This window comes from Hemicordylus capensis, chromosome 2 (assembly GCF_027244095.1).
Source record: "Hemicordylus capensis ecotype Gifberg chromosome 2, rHemCap1.1.pri, whole genome shotgun sequence".
In the NCBI taxonomy this organism is placed as follows: domain Eukaryota; kingdom Metazoa; phylum Chordata; class Lepidosauria; order Squamata; family Cordylidae; genus Hemicordylus; species Hemicordylus capensis.
This window is the reverse complement of record NC_069658.1, coordinates 161,093,254-161,111,757: the sequence shown is the minus strand read 5'-3', so window position 1 is coordinate 161,111,757 and position 18,504 is coordinate 161,093,254. Positions and strand designations below refer to the sequence as shown.

The 18,504-nt window shown below is 44.3% G+C and overlaps 1 protein-coding gene across 3 annotated transcripts in view; it reads right to left on the bottom strand.

The window, feature by feature from the left end:
• The window catches only part of WDR3 (WD repeat domain 3), a 56,984-nt gene that overhangs the window by 37,898 nt on the left and 582 nt on the right, over window positions 1-18,504 (bottom strand). For 2 of the 3 annotated variants that reach the window (XM_053288501.1, XM_053288503.1), the window contains exons 2-9: window positions 17,286-17,488; window positions 14,078-14,287; window positions 11,875-11,993; window positions 9,871-9,949; window positions 8,004-8,099; window positions 7,012-7,122; window positions 3,310-3,411; window positions 3,111-3,208 (exon numbers count right to left, since the gene is read on the bottom strand). In XM_053288501.1, coding sequence (XP_053144476.1) covers window positions 3,111-3,208; window positions 3,310-3,411; window positions 7,012-7,122; window positions 8,004-8,099; window positions 9,871-9,949; window positions 11,875-11,993; window positions 14,078-14,287; window positions 17,286-17,456 — 986 coding nt within the window. In that variant the 5' untranslated portion in view covers window positions 17,457-17,488. Of the gene's footprint in view, window positions 1-3,110; window positions 3,209-3,309; window positions 3,412-7,011; window positions 7,123-8,003; window positions 8,100-9,870; window positions 9,950-11,874; window positions 11,994-14,077; window positions 14,288-17,285; window positions 17,489-18,259; window positions 18,471-18,504 lie in introns of those variants that run through there. The other variant, XM_053288502.1, reaches the window with a different exon arrangement.

Here is an 18,504-nt window from a genome sequence, read left to right as displayed (position 1 = left end):
AAAGACAATACTAATCAGGTTAAGAATAGTATCTTGTCTTTTCATTCCTGTGAGAGGAAGAGCCTGCCTCGCTTCGTGCCTATGACCACCCCCAGGTGTTGGATTTGCCTGGAGGGGTTCAGGTGGCTTTTGGCGATGTTGACCAGAAAACTGTGAGATGACAATGCAATGAGAGTGGTTTTGCATCCTGTGTTGCGGATTCTCTGGATTGTGTGAGGAGATCGTCTAAATAAGCAAAACGTCTGACCTTTTAGAGTCTGAGGTGAGCCACCAGGGGGGCCGTCACCTTAGTAAAGATCAGGCCTGCTCAACTTAGGCCCCCCAGCTGCTTTTGGACTACAACTCCCATAATCCCCAGCTACAGTGGCCAATAGACAGGGATTATGGGCATTGTAGGCCAACATCTGCAGGAGGGCCGAAGTTGAACAGCCCTGGTAAATATCCTTGGAGCCGACAAGAGGCCGAATGAGTGTTGCAGACTGGCATCCCTCACAGGAGAAATTGAGACGGTGGCGGGAGTTTGGATGGAATGGTACATGCAGATATGCTTCTGTGATGTTGATTGATGCCAGAAGGTCTCCATGATGTAGAGTTTCTGTTATGAAATGGAGTGTTTCCATTCGGAGTTTTCTGTGTCTGACCCACTTGTTGAGGTATTTGATATCCAGTACTGCTCTGAAGGAACCATCTTTTGGGGGCACGGTAAGACAGAGTAATTTGGTGAATAGGAATGGGTTCTATTGCTGAAATGTTGAGAAGGTGATTAATCGCCTTTGTAGGGCTATGTGTTTTTGGTGGGATTTGGAGCAGGGTGTGGTTAGGAATCTTGAATGGGCTATTAATTCTATCTTACAACCATGGAGGATAGTGACCAGGACCCACTTGTCAGAAATGGAGGCCTCCCAGGAGTGGAAGAAGCGAGATAAGCAGCCTCCTGGTGAGTCAGAAGGATTGGCGGGGTTTGGATTGTTGGCCAAAACGTTGTTTCGTATTGTTGGCCTTGAGATTAAAGCAGGGGCTGTTCCAGGCAGGTCGTTGTGGTCTTGTGTCCCTGTCTCTGGGACGAAAAGTGGGTCTAAAAGATTGGTTGAACCTTTGATTAGATCTCTTGTCCTCTTTGCAGGTAGACGAAGGGAGTGCCTTCTTATTTTTTGACTCCACCAAGACATCTTGTAAAGCCTCATCCCTGAAATGTTTAGTGGCTGTAAAGGTGACTGAGGACAGGTTAGAGTGGGGCTAACTGGGGATGGGGCCCTTGATTGCCTGGGTGGGGGTCAGGGGGCTCATAGTCAGAGATCAGAGATTAATGTTCCATGGAGGATTGCTTATGCTTTCAGTTTGACTTCTTTGATTTTTTTCCCCTTGGACTTATAGGTATGCTTGCGCTTATGACTTCTTTTTCTCCTATTAGGAGAGGGTTCCAAAGAAGCGGAAGAAGAGTCAGAGTCCTGTGAGGAGGAGGTGGACTGTTCCCTGAGCTTGCTGAGCTTTTTACATGGTTGTTTTGGTTGGTGGTGTTCAAGCATCTGGTTCAGTATGGAGGAAAACCAGACACACCAATGCTCGGTCACTTCCCCAGTGGGAGGAGGGACCAGGATGGTGGGACCCATGGGAGGTTGGGGATGTGCTGGTCCTCTAGGGGTTGCTGGCCTAATAGGTTCTGGACTCACCAGTGCTGGCCGTACAGGGTTGGTTGCCACTATTCAGGCTCCTATTGGCTCTCTCTCTGGCAGTATGGAGAAGTATCTCTCTTCTCCGCCCCTACCCTCCTCCGTGGGCTGAGGGGAAAGTATCTCTCCCTGAGGTGGTAAATCCAGGAATCCAGTAGGATTCGCCGGCAAGGAGGGGCCTGCTGAAGGGTCATCCTCCTCTCCTTCGGGTATTGGTTTCCGTTCCCATGGAGTAGGTGTCCAGTCATCTGTTTCCAGGGCACAGGTAACTTGTGGGAAGCAGTGCAGGACTGCGGGTCACAAGAGAGCACTATGGCCTGCCAGAATGCTCAGAACAGCCTCTTCCAGAACAGTAAGGTCAGGGCTTTCAGGTCTGTTGAGGGGGGAAGTTGAATGGTTGCACTTTTGAGCGTGTTGTATAGCCGTAAGCCGGGCGCTAGGTTGCCCCGAAGGTGGGTTGTGGCCCTTACCCCCCGCCCCACCCAATGAGGTGGTCCATGGCAGGGCATTTTGTGTGGAGTGCACCATCACATGTGGTGATGGGGCTTACCAGGCTGGAAGGAGTTTGCAGATTTCTTTCCCTTCAGCATCAGGACATGTAAGATGCCGGATCTTTGAGGCTCCATCAGCAGGAGAAGAGAAGAAAAGTGGGGAAGAGGACGTAGAAAAGGGTTTTTGGGGGGGGTTGTTTGTTTGTTAAAAAACAACCACAGGGCTCTGTGGGTGCCAGGAGTTGAAACCAACTTGACAGCACACTTTACCTTTATAGGACGTATAGAGGAATGGAAAGGTCAGAGGAGAATGAATAGGAGGAGTATAAACAGAGTGGCAATAGAAGCAAGGCAGTGAAGTCCGCTCTGGAGCTCTGCAGGAGAAACTAAACTAGGAAGGGCTATCCTCCCATGCCTCTTAAAGGCTTTGACTAATTTGAATATGTCCTGCCCTCTGGAGCATGCTGGGGAGGACAACCCATGTGAGATGTCCTCACCCAGCAGCTGAGAAAGGGAGGCTCTTATTTCAGCAGAGCGCGCATTCCAAAGTCCAGGGGCAGCAACGGAGAAAGCCCATTCCTGAGTAGCCGCCAAACGAGTTGGCAGCAACCGCAGACAAACCACTCCAGATGATCTTAACAGGTGGTGGGGCTCATGGTGAAGAAGACGTTCTCTTAAATACCCAGGGCCTAAGGCTGATCTAAGGACCGTAATAAATTTACTACTACAACAACTACAGGGCCTAAGCTGTTTTGGGCTTTATAGGTAATAACCAGCACCTTGTATTTTGGCCAGAAACATGCTATGCATTGTTTGTTCCAATTGAAAATGCTAGGTTTACTGTTCCGAGACAGAATTCATCATTCCACACACCTGAACCCTGACATAGGTCAAGTCTTTCTTCAATTCTCAGTAATAAATATTGGAAGTACTGTTCCAAAATACTTACTTGGCCTTTTTTCTTGCTTTCTTCATTTTCTTCTCCATTTTCTTGCGAACCTCTTCCTTGCTAAGAACATAGAACACTTCCAGGACAGAGTCTGTTCCCTTGAAAGAGCAGAGAGGATTAAGATGCAGGGTACTCTGAAATCTCAATACAGCAAAAAGTCGGGAGGAGAACTGTATGTTCTAAAAAGCCAATAACTTACGTGGCAAGCAAGAATCCTCCCTGTCCGGTCAGTGGCGAGACTCACAACTCGGTCCCTTCCTTCCCTCATCACAGAGCCAGCTTTCTTGCAACTCAGGATCCGCTACAAGAAGAGGAGAAAGCAAAAACGATTTGAAAAGTTCCAGTTAATTCACCAAAGCAAACAAAGCCAAGCAAAACAGGATTTCTGGCCTACACCCCAGTGATCTGACAAACTACGCCATTGAGGTGTCCCTGTGTGTCACTCGCTGCAACTGTACCCAATTTGGTTCAAATGGGTTTAGGCAGTCCACAAATTAGCCCGCTCGCACCTCAGATGTTCACAGCGCTGCCATTTTGAATTGGAGTGGATGACATCATCACACCATGCCATTCGGGCATCCCTGTATTTGCAGCTGTAGCAAATTTGGTTCAAATTGGTTAAGCAGTTCTCAAGTTAGCCCACTTGCGCCTTGATGGGAATCCTAATGAACAAGTGACAAGCTACAAATATTTAGGAGTTGTTTTCCACTCCTTTGGCTCCTGGAGAGCCCATATTAAACACACTTCAGAGAATGCTCAGAGGAGCGTCTCAGCCTTACTGAGATTTTCCCCAAACACAAGGGGGTTATCATATTCCATCAGCAATACAAGTTTTGGCAGCTAAGGTTGTTGCTCAGATGCTGTCTGTTTCCCAGTTGTGTGTGTATGGTAATTATGGTCACCTGGAAGTGGTACAGAACAAGTTGTTCAGAGCCATATTTTCAATTCCAGTTGTGTCCTCAGTGCTGCTTTGCAGCTAGAGGTGGACATAATTTCTACAGAGGCTCAAGCCTGGATCTCCATATTTAACTTTTGGTTAAAGCTTCTTCTTTTTTCCCCTGTGGGACTGGCACCATAGACCTTATCAGACACTTTCCAGTCAACATGGAGAAAATCACTGGATGAGAAACTTTTAACCTATGGGTTTACTCTTTGTGTTTTAACAGCCCTTGGATACTGGGAAGCTAAAACTAGACCGTCAACAGTAAAGGATCCAGCAGTCAAGAAATACGCCGCAGACTAGAACTTGGTAGGGTAGCAATGAAGGCCATGGGAAGGATATTTCGATGCCATAACATGTCTACACCTAGAAAGATTAGAATCGTTTGGACAATGGTTTTCCCCGTAACACTCTATGGATGCAAAAGCTGGACTTTGAAGCAGCAAGATAGAAAAAGCATTGATGCTTTTGAACTTTGGTGATGGAGAGGACTTTTGAGGATACTATGGGCAGCCAGGAAAACAAACAAATGGATCATAGAACAAATCAATCCACAATTTTCATTCGAGGCACAAATGACCAGGCTCAAACTATCATACTTCAGACACATTATGCAAAGATCCAGCTCCCTTGAGAAATCCATAATGCTGAGAAAAGTGGAAGGAAAGAGAAGAGGATGACCAGCAGCAAGGTGGATAGACTCAATTACAACAGTAATGAATGCACCACTGAGAGACCTTAAAAGCCAAGTTGAAGACAGATCATCCTGGAGAGAACCTATCTACGTGGTCGCTAAGAGTCGACACCGACTTGATGGCACTTAATCAATCAATCAATCAATCAATCAAAACTAGGGATGTAAATAAACCAAGGTTCATGCCCAGGTTTGGAGCTGAACCAGTCTGGACAAGGTCTGAACCAGATCAATGCCTCTGGGGAGCGGCAAGCAAGATCTTTAAAAAGGAGGAAAATAGGTCTTTATCTGCTCTCCACCACTGCATGCAGCTTCTTGCTGCAATGGTGCTCTCCCCAAGAACAGCATGGACGGATGCCATGTGCGTCCTGGCACCACGCACAGGTTCTTGGGGGGACTGCCTTTGCAAAAGGAAGCTGAATGTGGTGGCAGACCTGCCCTACTCCTTTTTAAAGATCCTGTTCGCCACTCCTCACCACCCCCACCCCCCACACTGCTGAATCAGTTCAGATCTTGTCTGAACCAATTCGGATCCAAACTAGTGCACAAAGCTCTGTTCATGCACATCCTTAGCTAAAGCCACTCTGAAACAATGAATATGGGACACTGAATTACAGAAACATTTGTTTAGTTTCTAAATATCCCATCCTAGGGGCCACTAGGAACACTTTGGCACCTGCTAGTTTTGAAGTGGAATTATCAGAGGATCCCTTCTTGTGAATTGTATGTCCTTGAGATGGGGGAGAGATGGAATCTGTAGGGCACGTCCTTTTATGCTGCCCTTTCTATTATGAGTTCAGCCTTTATTACATCTATGTTACAAAAAAATCCCAGGTAGGACTTTATCTTTTCTCTTCTCTCTGATCAGAGCTTACAGATTACAGATAAGATGGCCAAGTTTTGTATAGCTGCTTGTGCCTGTCAGATTGTTGATTAAGTAGCCCCGTTTTAATGGTTATATCATCTTGGGTAAATGTATTTGATGCCTGTCTAAGATTATTACTACCACTATTACTAATATAGTTATCTGAGCTGTTTGTTTTGCTCCCATTGTGTAGGCCTATGATAGTAATTGGTGTATGTTACTTTTTATGTGCTCGTCTATGATCGTAATAAACTTACAACTACTAAAAAATGTTTTGCCCCCAGCATATTTCAGTGTAAAAGGTAGTTCATTCCGCTAATTTAAATGGCAGGATTGTGTATGCAAAATTTGATGTCTGTAGGTAATTGGAAAGTATGACTTTCTGTCACACAAATGCACTCACAAACTCTTCAAATTACATAATAGATATTTGCTTATTTCATCCCAATAGGGAAAGATAACATGCTATATCTGGGGACAATATGTTAGTGAGGGGGGAAAGCTTGCCCACCACTTCACAAGATGTGTGGACCAGTCTCTAACAGAACCTATGTATACTTGCAGATATCCCCATAATACTACTACTTTGATTACTATGAATATTTATATATCGCTCTTCAACAAAATTCTCAAAGCGGTTTACATAGAAAAATACATACATAAATAAGATGGTCCCCAAAGGGCTCACAATCTAAAAAGAAACACAAGGCAGAGACCAGCAACAGCAACTGGAGGGATGCTGTGCTGGTGTTGGATAAGGCAATAGACAAGTTCTCTCTGCAAAATATATTTTGTTTCTAATCATGATATTCATGAGCAAAAGCAGCCTCTGTAACTTGCCCCAGTCTCTCCCAACACTGTGAGTCCAGATACAGCAGGGCTGCTTGAGCAAGTCAGTTTTAGAACCCAACTGAACTGAACCAGACACAGAATGTCTTAAGTGAAAGCCATTTTAAGAGAAAGGAAGCATTTCTCTTAAATGCTGGTAGAACTGACATAGACTTACCATTAATGCATTAAAAGTGGTACAGAGGTTACTAGCGGCGTGGGGGGTAGGGTGGGGGGGGGAGAACAGGCTGCCTTGTTAAGGGCAAGCAGGATGGACAGAAGTGGCTGTGTATGCCACTCCCAACATTAATAGAAACCCATATTAACAGAGATTTACGCAAGCTACGTATCCATCCAGATTGTACAAGACACTCATTTGTTTACATAAGTGTTCATTCTTCCCAGGAAAATATTAATTACTTTGGTATGGATTCAGGTATACAAGACTTACTTGATAACAGAAGATATCCACCCTTTCTATACATTTCGGGTGGAAACACTTTCTAAAAAGTACATTTAGTTTTTAAAGAATACGAGGAATGTTATATAACTAGGAATGAATATAGAAAAATACCTCTTCCTGAGTCTCATCCTGATCCTCCATCTTATCCACTTCAGAAGATTCTTCTATTCTCTCTGCAGCCCCTTTGCTTCTCTTGTACACTGGTTCATTAGGGTCTTGGGTCTGTTTATAGTACCAAAAATAGCAAATAATTTAGAATAAAGACAAGGGCTCATTCTCGAGGTCCTGTCTTCCCTTCTCATTCATTAAGAAATTTTAAACACATACAATGTACCAATATATACCAGAGATGCTTACACAGATCCAAAGTATAGGTTAGCAGTTGGCAACTAAATTGTTGGTACAGCGAATTGAAGCTAAGCTCTGAGGCAAAAAGACATGAACGTGCTAAACAGGCAATGACTCCCAAAAGTGCCACGCCCACTGAAAACAAGAAATGGGTCATTTCTACCATTTTGCTCCTCCGAGGCCTATTCCATAAAGCAACAAGAATTAAGAGAACCATGTGCTGCTGAGGCATCTCCTGTTGAATCCAACTTGCAGCATGAATACACAGATAATTTAAATTACACACACACACACACACACACACACACACACGGAATGGGCCTCATACCTGCAGTTGTGAGGCTACAAGAATGATAGTTGACCAAAGAGAGAGCATTTATTTATTCATGAACCCTGCTAGTTAAAGGGCTGTTCACAAAAATTAAAACAATATTAAAATACATTAAAATGATCTCAGCAGCATAGAAAATAAAATATTTTTTAAACTATTAAAATAAGATGGAAGACATGGGCAAATAAACAGGTCTTCAACTGGCACTGAAAAGAAAACCAACTTTATGCCAGGCAAGCTTGCCTGAGGAGAATATTCTAGAGGTGAAGCGTAACCAAATAGACAGCCCATTGTGGGGTAGACAAGCAGCTTTTTTTCAACCAGCAGTCCTACTTTGATCAGAGAATACAAGACAGCCAGCTGTATAACACACAGTGTGGGACCAAGGTAACAGGACAAAGAAATGCATGCGTTATGATCTTACTTCCTGGCAATAGCTGATGTCCCAGGCTCTCAATTCACTGTCAGCAGAACCAGTGATAAGCATCTTTTCTTCAGAAACCAAAGCTAATCCCCACACCTAAACAAGGAGAACATATCAAAGAGCTTCATTACATTTACTTAACAACAGCAATACTTAACCAACTCTCTTTTTCTCATACATGTAAGATAAAAATGTATGGTTTCACTAACAGATGGGGGGGGTCCCCCAGCATCTGAGATCTAATTAATTTGTAGTGCTCCACTCAATTGATTCTTAGCTTACTACTACTATATACCCTAAATATATACCCTAAAGCATATACCTTTGTGGGCAGGAGCCAAAGATATAGTGAAAGCCAAACATTTTTATGGTACTGTAAAATTAGTTGGGCCACACTAATATTCGTATTTTGTGCATAAAACATACCTTTACAGACATAGACACATACCTTTACATATACATGGGGGCAAACAAAAATTCTAACTTTCTTTGCTGTTAAATATATGGCACAATAGGCCAGATACTAAAATGAGTCAAGGTGAGCCCGCTTCTTCTTAGCAATAGCAATAGCACTTACATTTATATACCGCTCTATAGCCGGAGCTCTCTAAGCGGTTTACAATGATTTAGCATATTGCCCCCAACATTCTGGGTACTCATTTTACCGACCTCGGAAGGATGGAAGGCTGAGTCAACCTTGAGCCCCTGGTCAGGATCGAACTTGTAACCTTCTGGTTACAGGGCGGCAGTTTTACCACTGCGCCACCAGGGGCTCTTCCTTGGGAGTTTGACCCTGGAGCAAGGCTCTTGTGGGGGCAAAGGCAGCATGGCACCTGACTGCAAGCTGTCTGCGTCATGGGCTAACTCATGGGCTAACTAATAGAGCCCCTGGTGGCGCAGTGGTAAAACTGCCGCCCTGTAACCAGAAGGTTACAAGTTCAATCCTGACCAGGGGCTCAAGGTTGACTCAGCCTTCCATCCTTCCGAGTTCGGTAAAATGAGTACCCAGAATGTTGGGGGCAATACGCTAAATCATTGTAAACCGCTTAGAGAGCTCCGGCTATAAAGCGGTATATAAATGTAAGTGCTATTGCTATTGCTAACTCGATGGAAGAAATGCTCTGACCGGTCTTTTCCCCCCTTTCTTACAAACAACGAAGCTCCCTGTCACTGGTGCGAGGGAGAAAGGAACCTCCATGGGTCTTCCCCTGGCAGAAATATCTGAAAGGCGGCAGAGAAAAGCTTGAGAAGAGCTGAGCACTGTGGCTTCCCGACGTTTCGGAGCCAAACAGGGCAGAACTGGGATTCTCAGAGGAAGCTCCTCCCACTCACAGGAGGGGACCCTCTAGGGAGTATTGAAGTCTGATTGGCCCTGTCTAGGAGCGAATGGGGGAGAGCAACCCACTGTCGGATGCACTCCTCTTCCCTGCTGGAGAATACAGCCGCCCCGCGCCAGTGGTTTTTACAGCAGTGCCGGAGGGGGAACCACAGATGGGGAGGCAAGACCACTCTCCCCATACCTTCAAGGAGCCCCCGCCCACCTCCTGGGTGTGCACAGAACCGGTTGCATGCACACCCCACTTCAAATATGGCACTCCGACTGAGATAATATTTTTGTGTACAAAGATGTATATGAAATGAACCTCAGACCAATTTCGATTGCAATTGCACACTTCCTTGGGTATAAATCCCATTGTACGAAGTAAGATTTATGTCTCAGTAAACATGCGTAAGATTGGGCTGCTGGGCTACTTAACAATGACCACACACACAATTTCCCAGCCTCCCTTTCTTAAGGAGGAAAGGCTGAAGAGAGAAAAGCTATAACTTTCTGCCCCTCTTTATTAATTGCACCTCTGCTATTCACCTCAGTACGGTGTCCAACCAGTGTTTTGAAGCAATGTTGAGTATCCAGGTCCCACCATTTCACTAAGGTGTCCTTTCCACTGGGGGAAAAATAAAAGAAAAAGGTTATATAATTATCAGCAACAATATCACCCAAGTTAGCCGTGTCTGTTAGGTTAATATTAAACATTTTGGGTTGAAGTCACTATTCTGTGGCAAGAAAGAGTATGCAGCCATAGGAATTCTAAGTTTCATTAAGTCTCATCAGTAAACAGAAGACAGAACTGGCATTCAGCTTTCTTTAAGTACACTGTTAGTCTCATTTCTCCTCTCCCTCACACAAAACCACCCCTATTAGTTTTACATATTATTCTTCACATTCTTATATCAGAGATGACAGAAGACTTTCTGCAGTTGTACCTTCTCAGTGCAACATGAAGGAAAAATTAATGTTCATTCTGTTTATCCATTATGGGTAATCGGAACTATAAGAGTAATGTGAATACATCTTATTTAAAGTATTAGTACTGCTAAGCCAATCGGCTACTATACAACCAATACAGGGGACATTACAGAAGAAGAGTAATTGCCATGCGTTATTACCAAGTTTTTCAAACTTCAGATCCTAGCTTGGGAAAGTAGGAGATTACTTCTTAATTTAGTTAAGAACAGTGCAAAGGACCTTTGGGGGTTTATTCAAAGTGGAAGAGGAAGGAAAACATAGGTCAGTTGCTCAGTAAGAATGATGAAATGTTAACGGATGACAGAGAAGGTGGAACTGCCAAACTCCTATTTTGCCTCTGTCTTTAGAGAAAGGGGAATTGTATGTAACCTCTCACAACCCCCCGGGTAAGGGGTCAGGATTTCAGTTCAGAATTGATAAGGAATTGGTCAAGAAAAACTAAATGAGTGCATGTCTTCAGAGCCAGATGAATTGAACCTTAAGGTAAAAAATACATACTCTTACAGGTGTACTGTCAAAGCTTCTGTCTATCATCTTAGAGAATAAATGAGGTGCCACAACACAGGCCAATATCCCAGTCTTTACAATGCTCCTTGAAACTATCTTCCGTGACATGCCCTTTGTGATTAATGCTATGTTGATGTCTTAAGCTTTTTCTATGTTATATGTTTTATATAAGCTGAACTAGAAGCTATATAAGTAAACTAGCATTTTTATGAAAGCTTTTTATCTTGAAGACTTATCTTTCATTATTGTTAGTACAATACCCTTGTGAGCAACATAAATCCATATGCAATGGAATTTTTGGAGTGGAGCCTCACACACTAGTTTCCTGATATAGTTTATAGCTAATCTATAGAGATAAATATGTTAGATGTGAGAGGTCATCTAACCAGAGGCAATCCACAACAATGCTGTTTGATGCAAGTTGGGCATGCCTGGGCCCTTAGAAAGACCTAAGAATAATTAAGTGAGCCTCCTTTCTCCACCCAAAGTGGGCAGGCTTCCAACAAGTTTCACTTAGGTCTGAGATACTGGGATACAGAGGGGACATGAGCTGGATATGGCTGGCCTCCTCTGGAAATAGGATGCGATAGACCCTTGGTCTGATCCAACAGGGTGCTCCTATATGGACCAGACAGGTCTCTTCCAACCATGCAGTTTCATGATTCTCTAGTCTTATTTTTAACAGCAATTTTAAAATGGCATGTAGGATAACCATGAAGGAGGAATAACTGGCTTACATTATCTAAATGTACTGTATTGTATGTATAGCAGGAAGGAGCGAACTAATCTCTCTTTTGTCAAGCTGGATAGTAATTCAGTAGGGGTTCAATAAACCTGTTTCTGATGACCACTTAGGACTGCAGAACTAGGGAGCATGTCAACAGGCCACAGTATATGGCTACTGGTCTGCATTCAGTTTGGTGGTTCACAAGCTGGGCAGGCTGGCATTGTTTCAGTGTAATAAGAGCTATGAAATACTTTCAACTCATGTGCTAGATCAGGACAAGAATGTTATTTAGCCAGTTTACCTAAGGCATCCTAATTAAGTTCCTTTACCTGGAAACCAAGATATTCTTCTCCTTCAAGAAGAGCACCTGTGTGACGGCATCCTTGTGGCCCTTCAGTCGGTACAAACCGCTTTCATTGATCACATCCCAAACAATGACATCTGTGTCCTAGGAGGAAAAGGATATTTTGAGAGCTCAGCATAGACTGCCATTTACTATAAACTCAATCTAGCAGGGCATCCAATCCATTTCCCCAACTCAGACGAAGTGCCCAAGACACATGGATACCAACCTCCAATACTTACCAGAGGATGGAAGATAACCAACTAACTCCAATTTTTAAACAGGGAGCCAAAGATGGCTTCTAAAAAGCTTTTGAGAAGTGGACAAGAGCCCATAAAAGCATATGTCATAATAGATCTGTTAGCCTTTAAGATGCCAAACAATGCTTTGCTGTTTTTGCCACAACAGATTAATGCAGCTACCTTACCCCTGGAAGCTATTCCTGCAATGAAGGTTTCTGAACAAACTTAGGAAACAGAGGATAAGATGACAGGTTCTCTTGTGGATTGGTAGAACAGGAAGTATAAAGTAGGAGTAAACTGGCAGTTCTCCCAATGGAGAAAAATAAGAAGTGAGGTCCCAGAACGATCTGTTGGGACCAGTGCTATTTAACTTGCTTCATAAATTACTGGTGAGCAGTGAATTGGTCAACCTTGTGAATTTTACTGTTATTCAGAATGATAACCCTGTGGGGATAGGGACGAGTTAGACCTCTAGTCTGATCCGGCAGGGATACCCTAATGTTCAACTGATAACACCAGATCTCACTGCTTTGAGTCCCATTATCAAAGGGCAATTGACACACTTCAGTTGTATCCATGACCTTCTAATTATGTATTTATTATTTATTTAAAAAATTAATATACCGCCCACTCCACAGATCCAGGGCAGTGTACAAAGCAAGAACAGCATTCAAGGTTTTTGTGTTTTTTAAAAAAAAAATCAAAGGGCAAATGCCTGGTGGAAAAGAAATGTCTTCAATAAGATTTTAAAGGATGAAAGGGAGGAGGCAGACCAAATCGGGGGGCGGGGGGAGAGACTTCCAAACAGAGAAAGCCCTTCCACGGGCCCTAGTACTATGGACCTCTCTGAGACCAGGGACCAAACGAAGGGCAACCTGAGAAGATCTCACAGGACAAGACTGGCCGGGAGAGGTGGTCCTGAAGGTAAACAGGCACTAAGCCCTGAAGGGTTTTAAAAGTAAGAACCAGCACTTTGAATTAGACCCGGAAGCAAATAGGTAACCAGTGCAGCAACCACAGAAGAGGTGTCACACAATCATATCTCCTAGCGCCCATAAGCAGGTGGGCCACCACATTCTGGACCAACTGAATTTTCTGGGTCGTCTTCAAAGGCAACCCCAGGTAGGGTGCATTACAGTAACCCAAGCAAGAGATGCCAAGAGCATGAGTTACCAATGCCAGGGCCTGCTGGTCGAGATAGGGCCGCAACTGGTGAACCAGCTGAAGCTGGACAAAGGCACCTCTGGCCACTGCCTCCACCTGCTACTTGAACAGGTGCGGCGAGTCCAAGAGGACCCCCAAGTCACAGACCACCCCTTCAGGGGCAGCGCAACTCCATCCAGGGAGAGACTCATAGGAAGATAGGAAGCTGCCATATACCAAGTCAGACCATAGGTCCATCTAGCTCAGTATTGTCTACACAGACTGGCAGCAGCTTCTCCAAGGTTGCAGACAGGAATCTCTCTCAGCCCTATCTTGGAGAAGCCAGGGAGGGAACGTGAAACCTTCTGCTCTTCCCAGAGTGGTTCCTTCCCCTGAGGAGAATATCTTACAGTGCTCACACTTCTAGTCTCCCATTCATATGCAACCAGGGTGGACCAGGGGACAAGTAATGCAACTCAGTCTTGGAGAGATTAAGTCAGAGTTTGTTTTATCCATCCAGATCCTGACAACATCCAGACACTAGGCAAGCATAGAAACAGCATCTCCGGAATGGCCTGGGGTGGCAATATACAGCTGAGTATCATCGGCATATTGATGGAATCTCACCCCAAACCAATGGATGACTGGTTTCATGTAGATGTTAAAAAGAATGGGTGTGAGAACCAAGCCCTGAGGCACCCCACAAAGGAGTGGCCACAGGGCAGAGCACTCGCCACCAATACACACCAACTGAAAACGACCACTAAGGAAGCAACGGATTATAATTATCTGAAGAATCCTCACCTTTGATCCTGAAACCAGCTTCCCTCCCAGCTCATCATATTTCAAGGTTGTAACAGCAGCTTTATGCCCATTAAAAGTGACATTCCCTTCACCACTTAAGATACTGAATAAACGGATCGATCCATCCTCATATCCAACAGCCAAATGAAGCCCATCTGGAGACGGGCAGAGAGCAGTCACCTCCTGCTTGAGGCCCTGGAGAGTGAGAACCTGAAATGTGAAATACAAGTGACTTTTGAGAAATGGGACAGGTTGAAAAATGGCAGATTAAAAGTCAAGTGATTTAAAGCGTGCTACACCTTAAGTGGCACAGCGGGGAAATGCTTAACTAACAAGCAGAAGGTTGCCAGTTTGAATCCCCGCTGGTACTATATCATGCAGCAGCAACATAGGAAGATGCTAAAAGGCATCATCTCATACTGCACGGGAGGAGGCAATGGTAAACCCGTCCCGTATTCTACCAAAGAAAACCACAGGGCTCTGTAGGCGCCAGGAGTCGAAATCGACTTGTCTCAACTTTACCTTTGACTTTACATTCAATACATAATATGTAATGCACTAAATAAAATAAAAATAGTTAACATCTTATAATGCAAAATATGATGTTGCTCAACATCCAGTAATCACGACTAAGCACCACTGAAATCAATGAGACAGCTTAGTCATGAGTAACTTAAGACCCAATAATTTCAATGGGACTTGCACATTACTAACTTCGTAATGTAAAGTGATTGTGTTAACTTTTTTTAAAAAATATGTGTTTTGATATTTGGTATGATTACAGGTATTTAAAAGGAACTTTCGTAAGGATCCAGAGAATGACCCTCAGCCGCCACTCACAGGGCAAGTGATCCTTTGTGGTTCACTGGATAATTCAGCTTTCATTTCAATAACTTCATATCATTTAGTGTAGGAAACATCAGCACAAATCTAAATATAGGTAGTCTAATCTGCTTAACCAAGTTATTATAACCTACTCATTTTTTAAAAAAATACAAATATGTTAATACAATAAATAAGTAGCCAACTACATTCAAATATCTTGGCACTCACTCGCCAGGCCACTGAAAACTGGGAGCAAGTTTATTTATTACTGAAAAAACAATGTGTAGAATATTTTTCGATATATCTCTAGAAACATAAAGTTTGTTTCTGAAAGCTGAACATCCAGGAAAAGAGTTTGGAACATTCTTGAAACAGTAGGCCCAACAGGTTTTCCTGTGGCTACAGTACACTGGAAATTAACATTAATTTAATTTCAAAAATTAATTAAAAATTAAATTAATTAAATTAAAATTAAAATTAATTAAAATTAATTTTAAAAATTGAATTAATTAATTAATTAAAAAAAATACTCAGCAGTTCATTTGAATAATTATTTATAATTTTATGTTTCACCACCAGAAACTCTCAAGGTGCCTTTTCATACACCTTAGGGGCTCGCTCAACCATCACAGGAATAGTTACCCTTGGTAAAAACACTGGCCCTAGTTCTGCCACCATCATCTGCCCCTCGCAACTGCTTAAGCTTCTTCAAGTAGTGGCTATTGAAAGCATTCAAAACTTACAACTGGTTCAGAACATGGCAGCCTGATTGTTAGCCAAGAGTCACTGCTCTGAGCATAGTTCTTCAGAGCTAAAAGATCCACTGGTCCCCAGTCTGTTTCCAGGCACAACCTGTAAAACCCTCAACAGTCTGGGTCCAGCAGATCGGAACGACAGCCTTCTCCCATATGAAGTTGCCTGCTTGCTGAGGTCTTCATCAAAGACCCTGGCTCCGGGTACTAGGGATGTGAATGGAACCGGCGACTGCCGGTTCAAAGGGCGGGGGGGGGATAACTTTAAGGAATGGGGAGTGTGCTCTTACAACCCTCCCCCCACCGCATATCCCCCACCAGCACTGTTCTCAAAAACAGTCGCGCTGGGGAGGCAGCATACCTCTTTGCTGCCTCGATACGTTGCAGACAGGAAGTGGCTGCTGCTTGAGCGCACATCATGATGTGCACATGCGCAGCCGCCACTTCCAGTCCGCAATGTACCAGGGCGGCAAAGAGGTATGCTGCCACCCTGGTGGGACCATTTTTGAGAACAGCGCCGGCGGGGGAAACCCAGCTGGGGGGCAGGGGGAAGAGCACCCTCCCCAGTCCTTAAAGTTATCCCCCCCAGCTTTGAACCGGCTGAACCGCCAGTCTTTCAATCCGGTTCCGTGCACATCCCTACCAGGTGCCCCTGTCTTTGGCAGGGCAATGGGTGGTGATGAGGGACAGGGATAGTGGTGGCACTCAGGATGTCACATTTCCTCCAGAGAGAAGCTTGCCTGGCACCCCAGTTTTACAGGTCAAGCAAAATGTACAAAGTCTTTTGGATTATTGCTTGCCATTTTATTTTAACTTTTGATATTACTGTACTTTTAAGTTATTTTTGTTTACTGCTTTTTTGCTATTTTGTGCATATGCTTGCTGTTTACTATTTCTGATTTAGCAGCGAGATACAGTATAACCATTTTAAATGGACAAAGGGTCCAAATGTATAGCCAAAACTGCTTCTTAAAGACTTGCAGTAACTTTACCACCAATAATATTAAGTGCATGCTTCCACTGACAAGAGACAGATGACAAGAAGGCCTTTTTACACTGTACCATCGTCACATCACTGTTCCCTATAAGGAGTATGCGTGCTCACAAGTTTTTGGATGTCCGCTCAGTCAGGGGCATAACTACCATTAGGAAAGGGGGGGGAGGGAGGCAGCTGCCTGGGGGCCCCCGCCTCGAGGGCCCCCCCGGAGGCAAGTCACATGTGAAGTGAGTGTGTGTGTATCAGCGAGGGGCCAATTTTAAAATTTTGTCTCTGGGCCCACTCCAGCCTCGTTACGCCCCTGGGCTCAGTTCAGTTTAGATCCCGCTCAGGTTGAATCATGAAGGCCCCATTCTGAATGCAGGTGCGCACACACTGCCTTGATACTGCCGCCCAGAACAGAACTCATTTCACACAGAGATGAAAACATTTAGAGGGACCACTGCATCACACTTTATCATAGTTCATTGTGCTCTTGCAAAAGTTTTAACAGTCTACCACCAGCATTGCTGCAACTCCATATGCCTTCTTCTACCCTCACAACAAATACCAAAAAAACAAAACAAAAACCACCACCACCAATTCTTAGCATTTTGGATTGCTGCATATTCTGAAGGCTACAGCCACTGCTCACCTTCTCTCCTTTCCGTGTATCCCAGATGAACACATGCTCACATGCAGGTACTGCCACATAACGACTTTTCTCACCCCGCAAAGTCACATAGGCAATATTGCCTTTTTGGCTAGCAACCACTCCAAAGAGGGCAGTGCCTGTGTAGCGCAGATATTGCTTGGTGAGACCCATGGAGGGATTTCCAGGTCCTTACAGAATCAACTCTGGACAAAGTAAGAGGAGAGAGAGAGAGAGAGAGAGAGAGTGAAAAGTCTTTTTGAAGTAACATGGGAATGCAAAAGTGCTCTTAATTGCCCTTAGCCAGTAGTTGTTCCTCTTCTACCACAAGAACATTGCCATCCAGGCAGGGGCATAGCTAAGGGAGAGGGGGCCAATGTTCACCCCTCTCTCTGGCAACCCCTCAGAGTGAGGGAGTTAATGAAAAAAATAAGGAGTGGAGCTCAGGAGGCAGCCTCAGAACCTGGGACCCCGGGTTCTTTGAACCAATCCGCTCAATTATAGCTACATCCCTGCTTCCTGCACAGCTTGCAGTGTTCTGTCTTACTTATAATACATTACATAGAATTATCCTCAGGGCATGTCTGCACATCTACTGTACATATTCTTTTCAGTATTGCAGGAACCACAAGAATATTTTCCCTCCACTGACAGCATCTAGCCATGCAACCTACAAAACCTACACTGGTCACAGAATATCCCCATACATGCTGCTCAAAAGGACAGACAGCTAACCAGCGCAGATGGAAGCCTCCATAGATGGGGAGTCAGAAAAGCATCAGAGGCACATTGGCTAGAAAGTACAACAGGTAGATGGATTCAAAAACTTCCGAAGATAACAATGGGTACTGATCTGTTTAGATTAATTCTAGCTAGCTTCCATAAAAAGTGATGCCAGGACTCAAGTCTGGAAACCTCTGACCTGGAAATCAGGATGGTGCAGTGGGAGGAGGATTAGACTTAAGAGCCTAACTTACTCCATAGGACTGCTGTGTGGATAAGCGGGGGTTAGAGGGACGCCATGTACATCGCCATGACAAAAAATGTAAAGATCCTTTCTCCTCCTCCTAACGCTTGATATTACCGATGAGCGAAAAACAGTCTGCACCCGCTCAGAAACCCACTCGTCCTCTCCCTATGGCGCCCAGCTAAGAACCAGTTTTCTCTCCCTACCCCCAGGAGCTCCTCTCCCCGTCCCTGCCCCGCCATCCCTCCGCCCGCA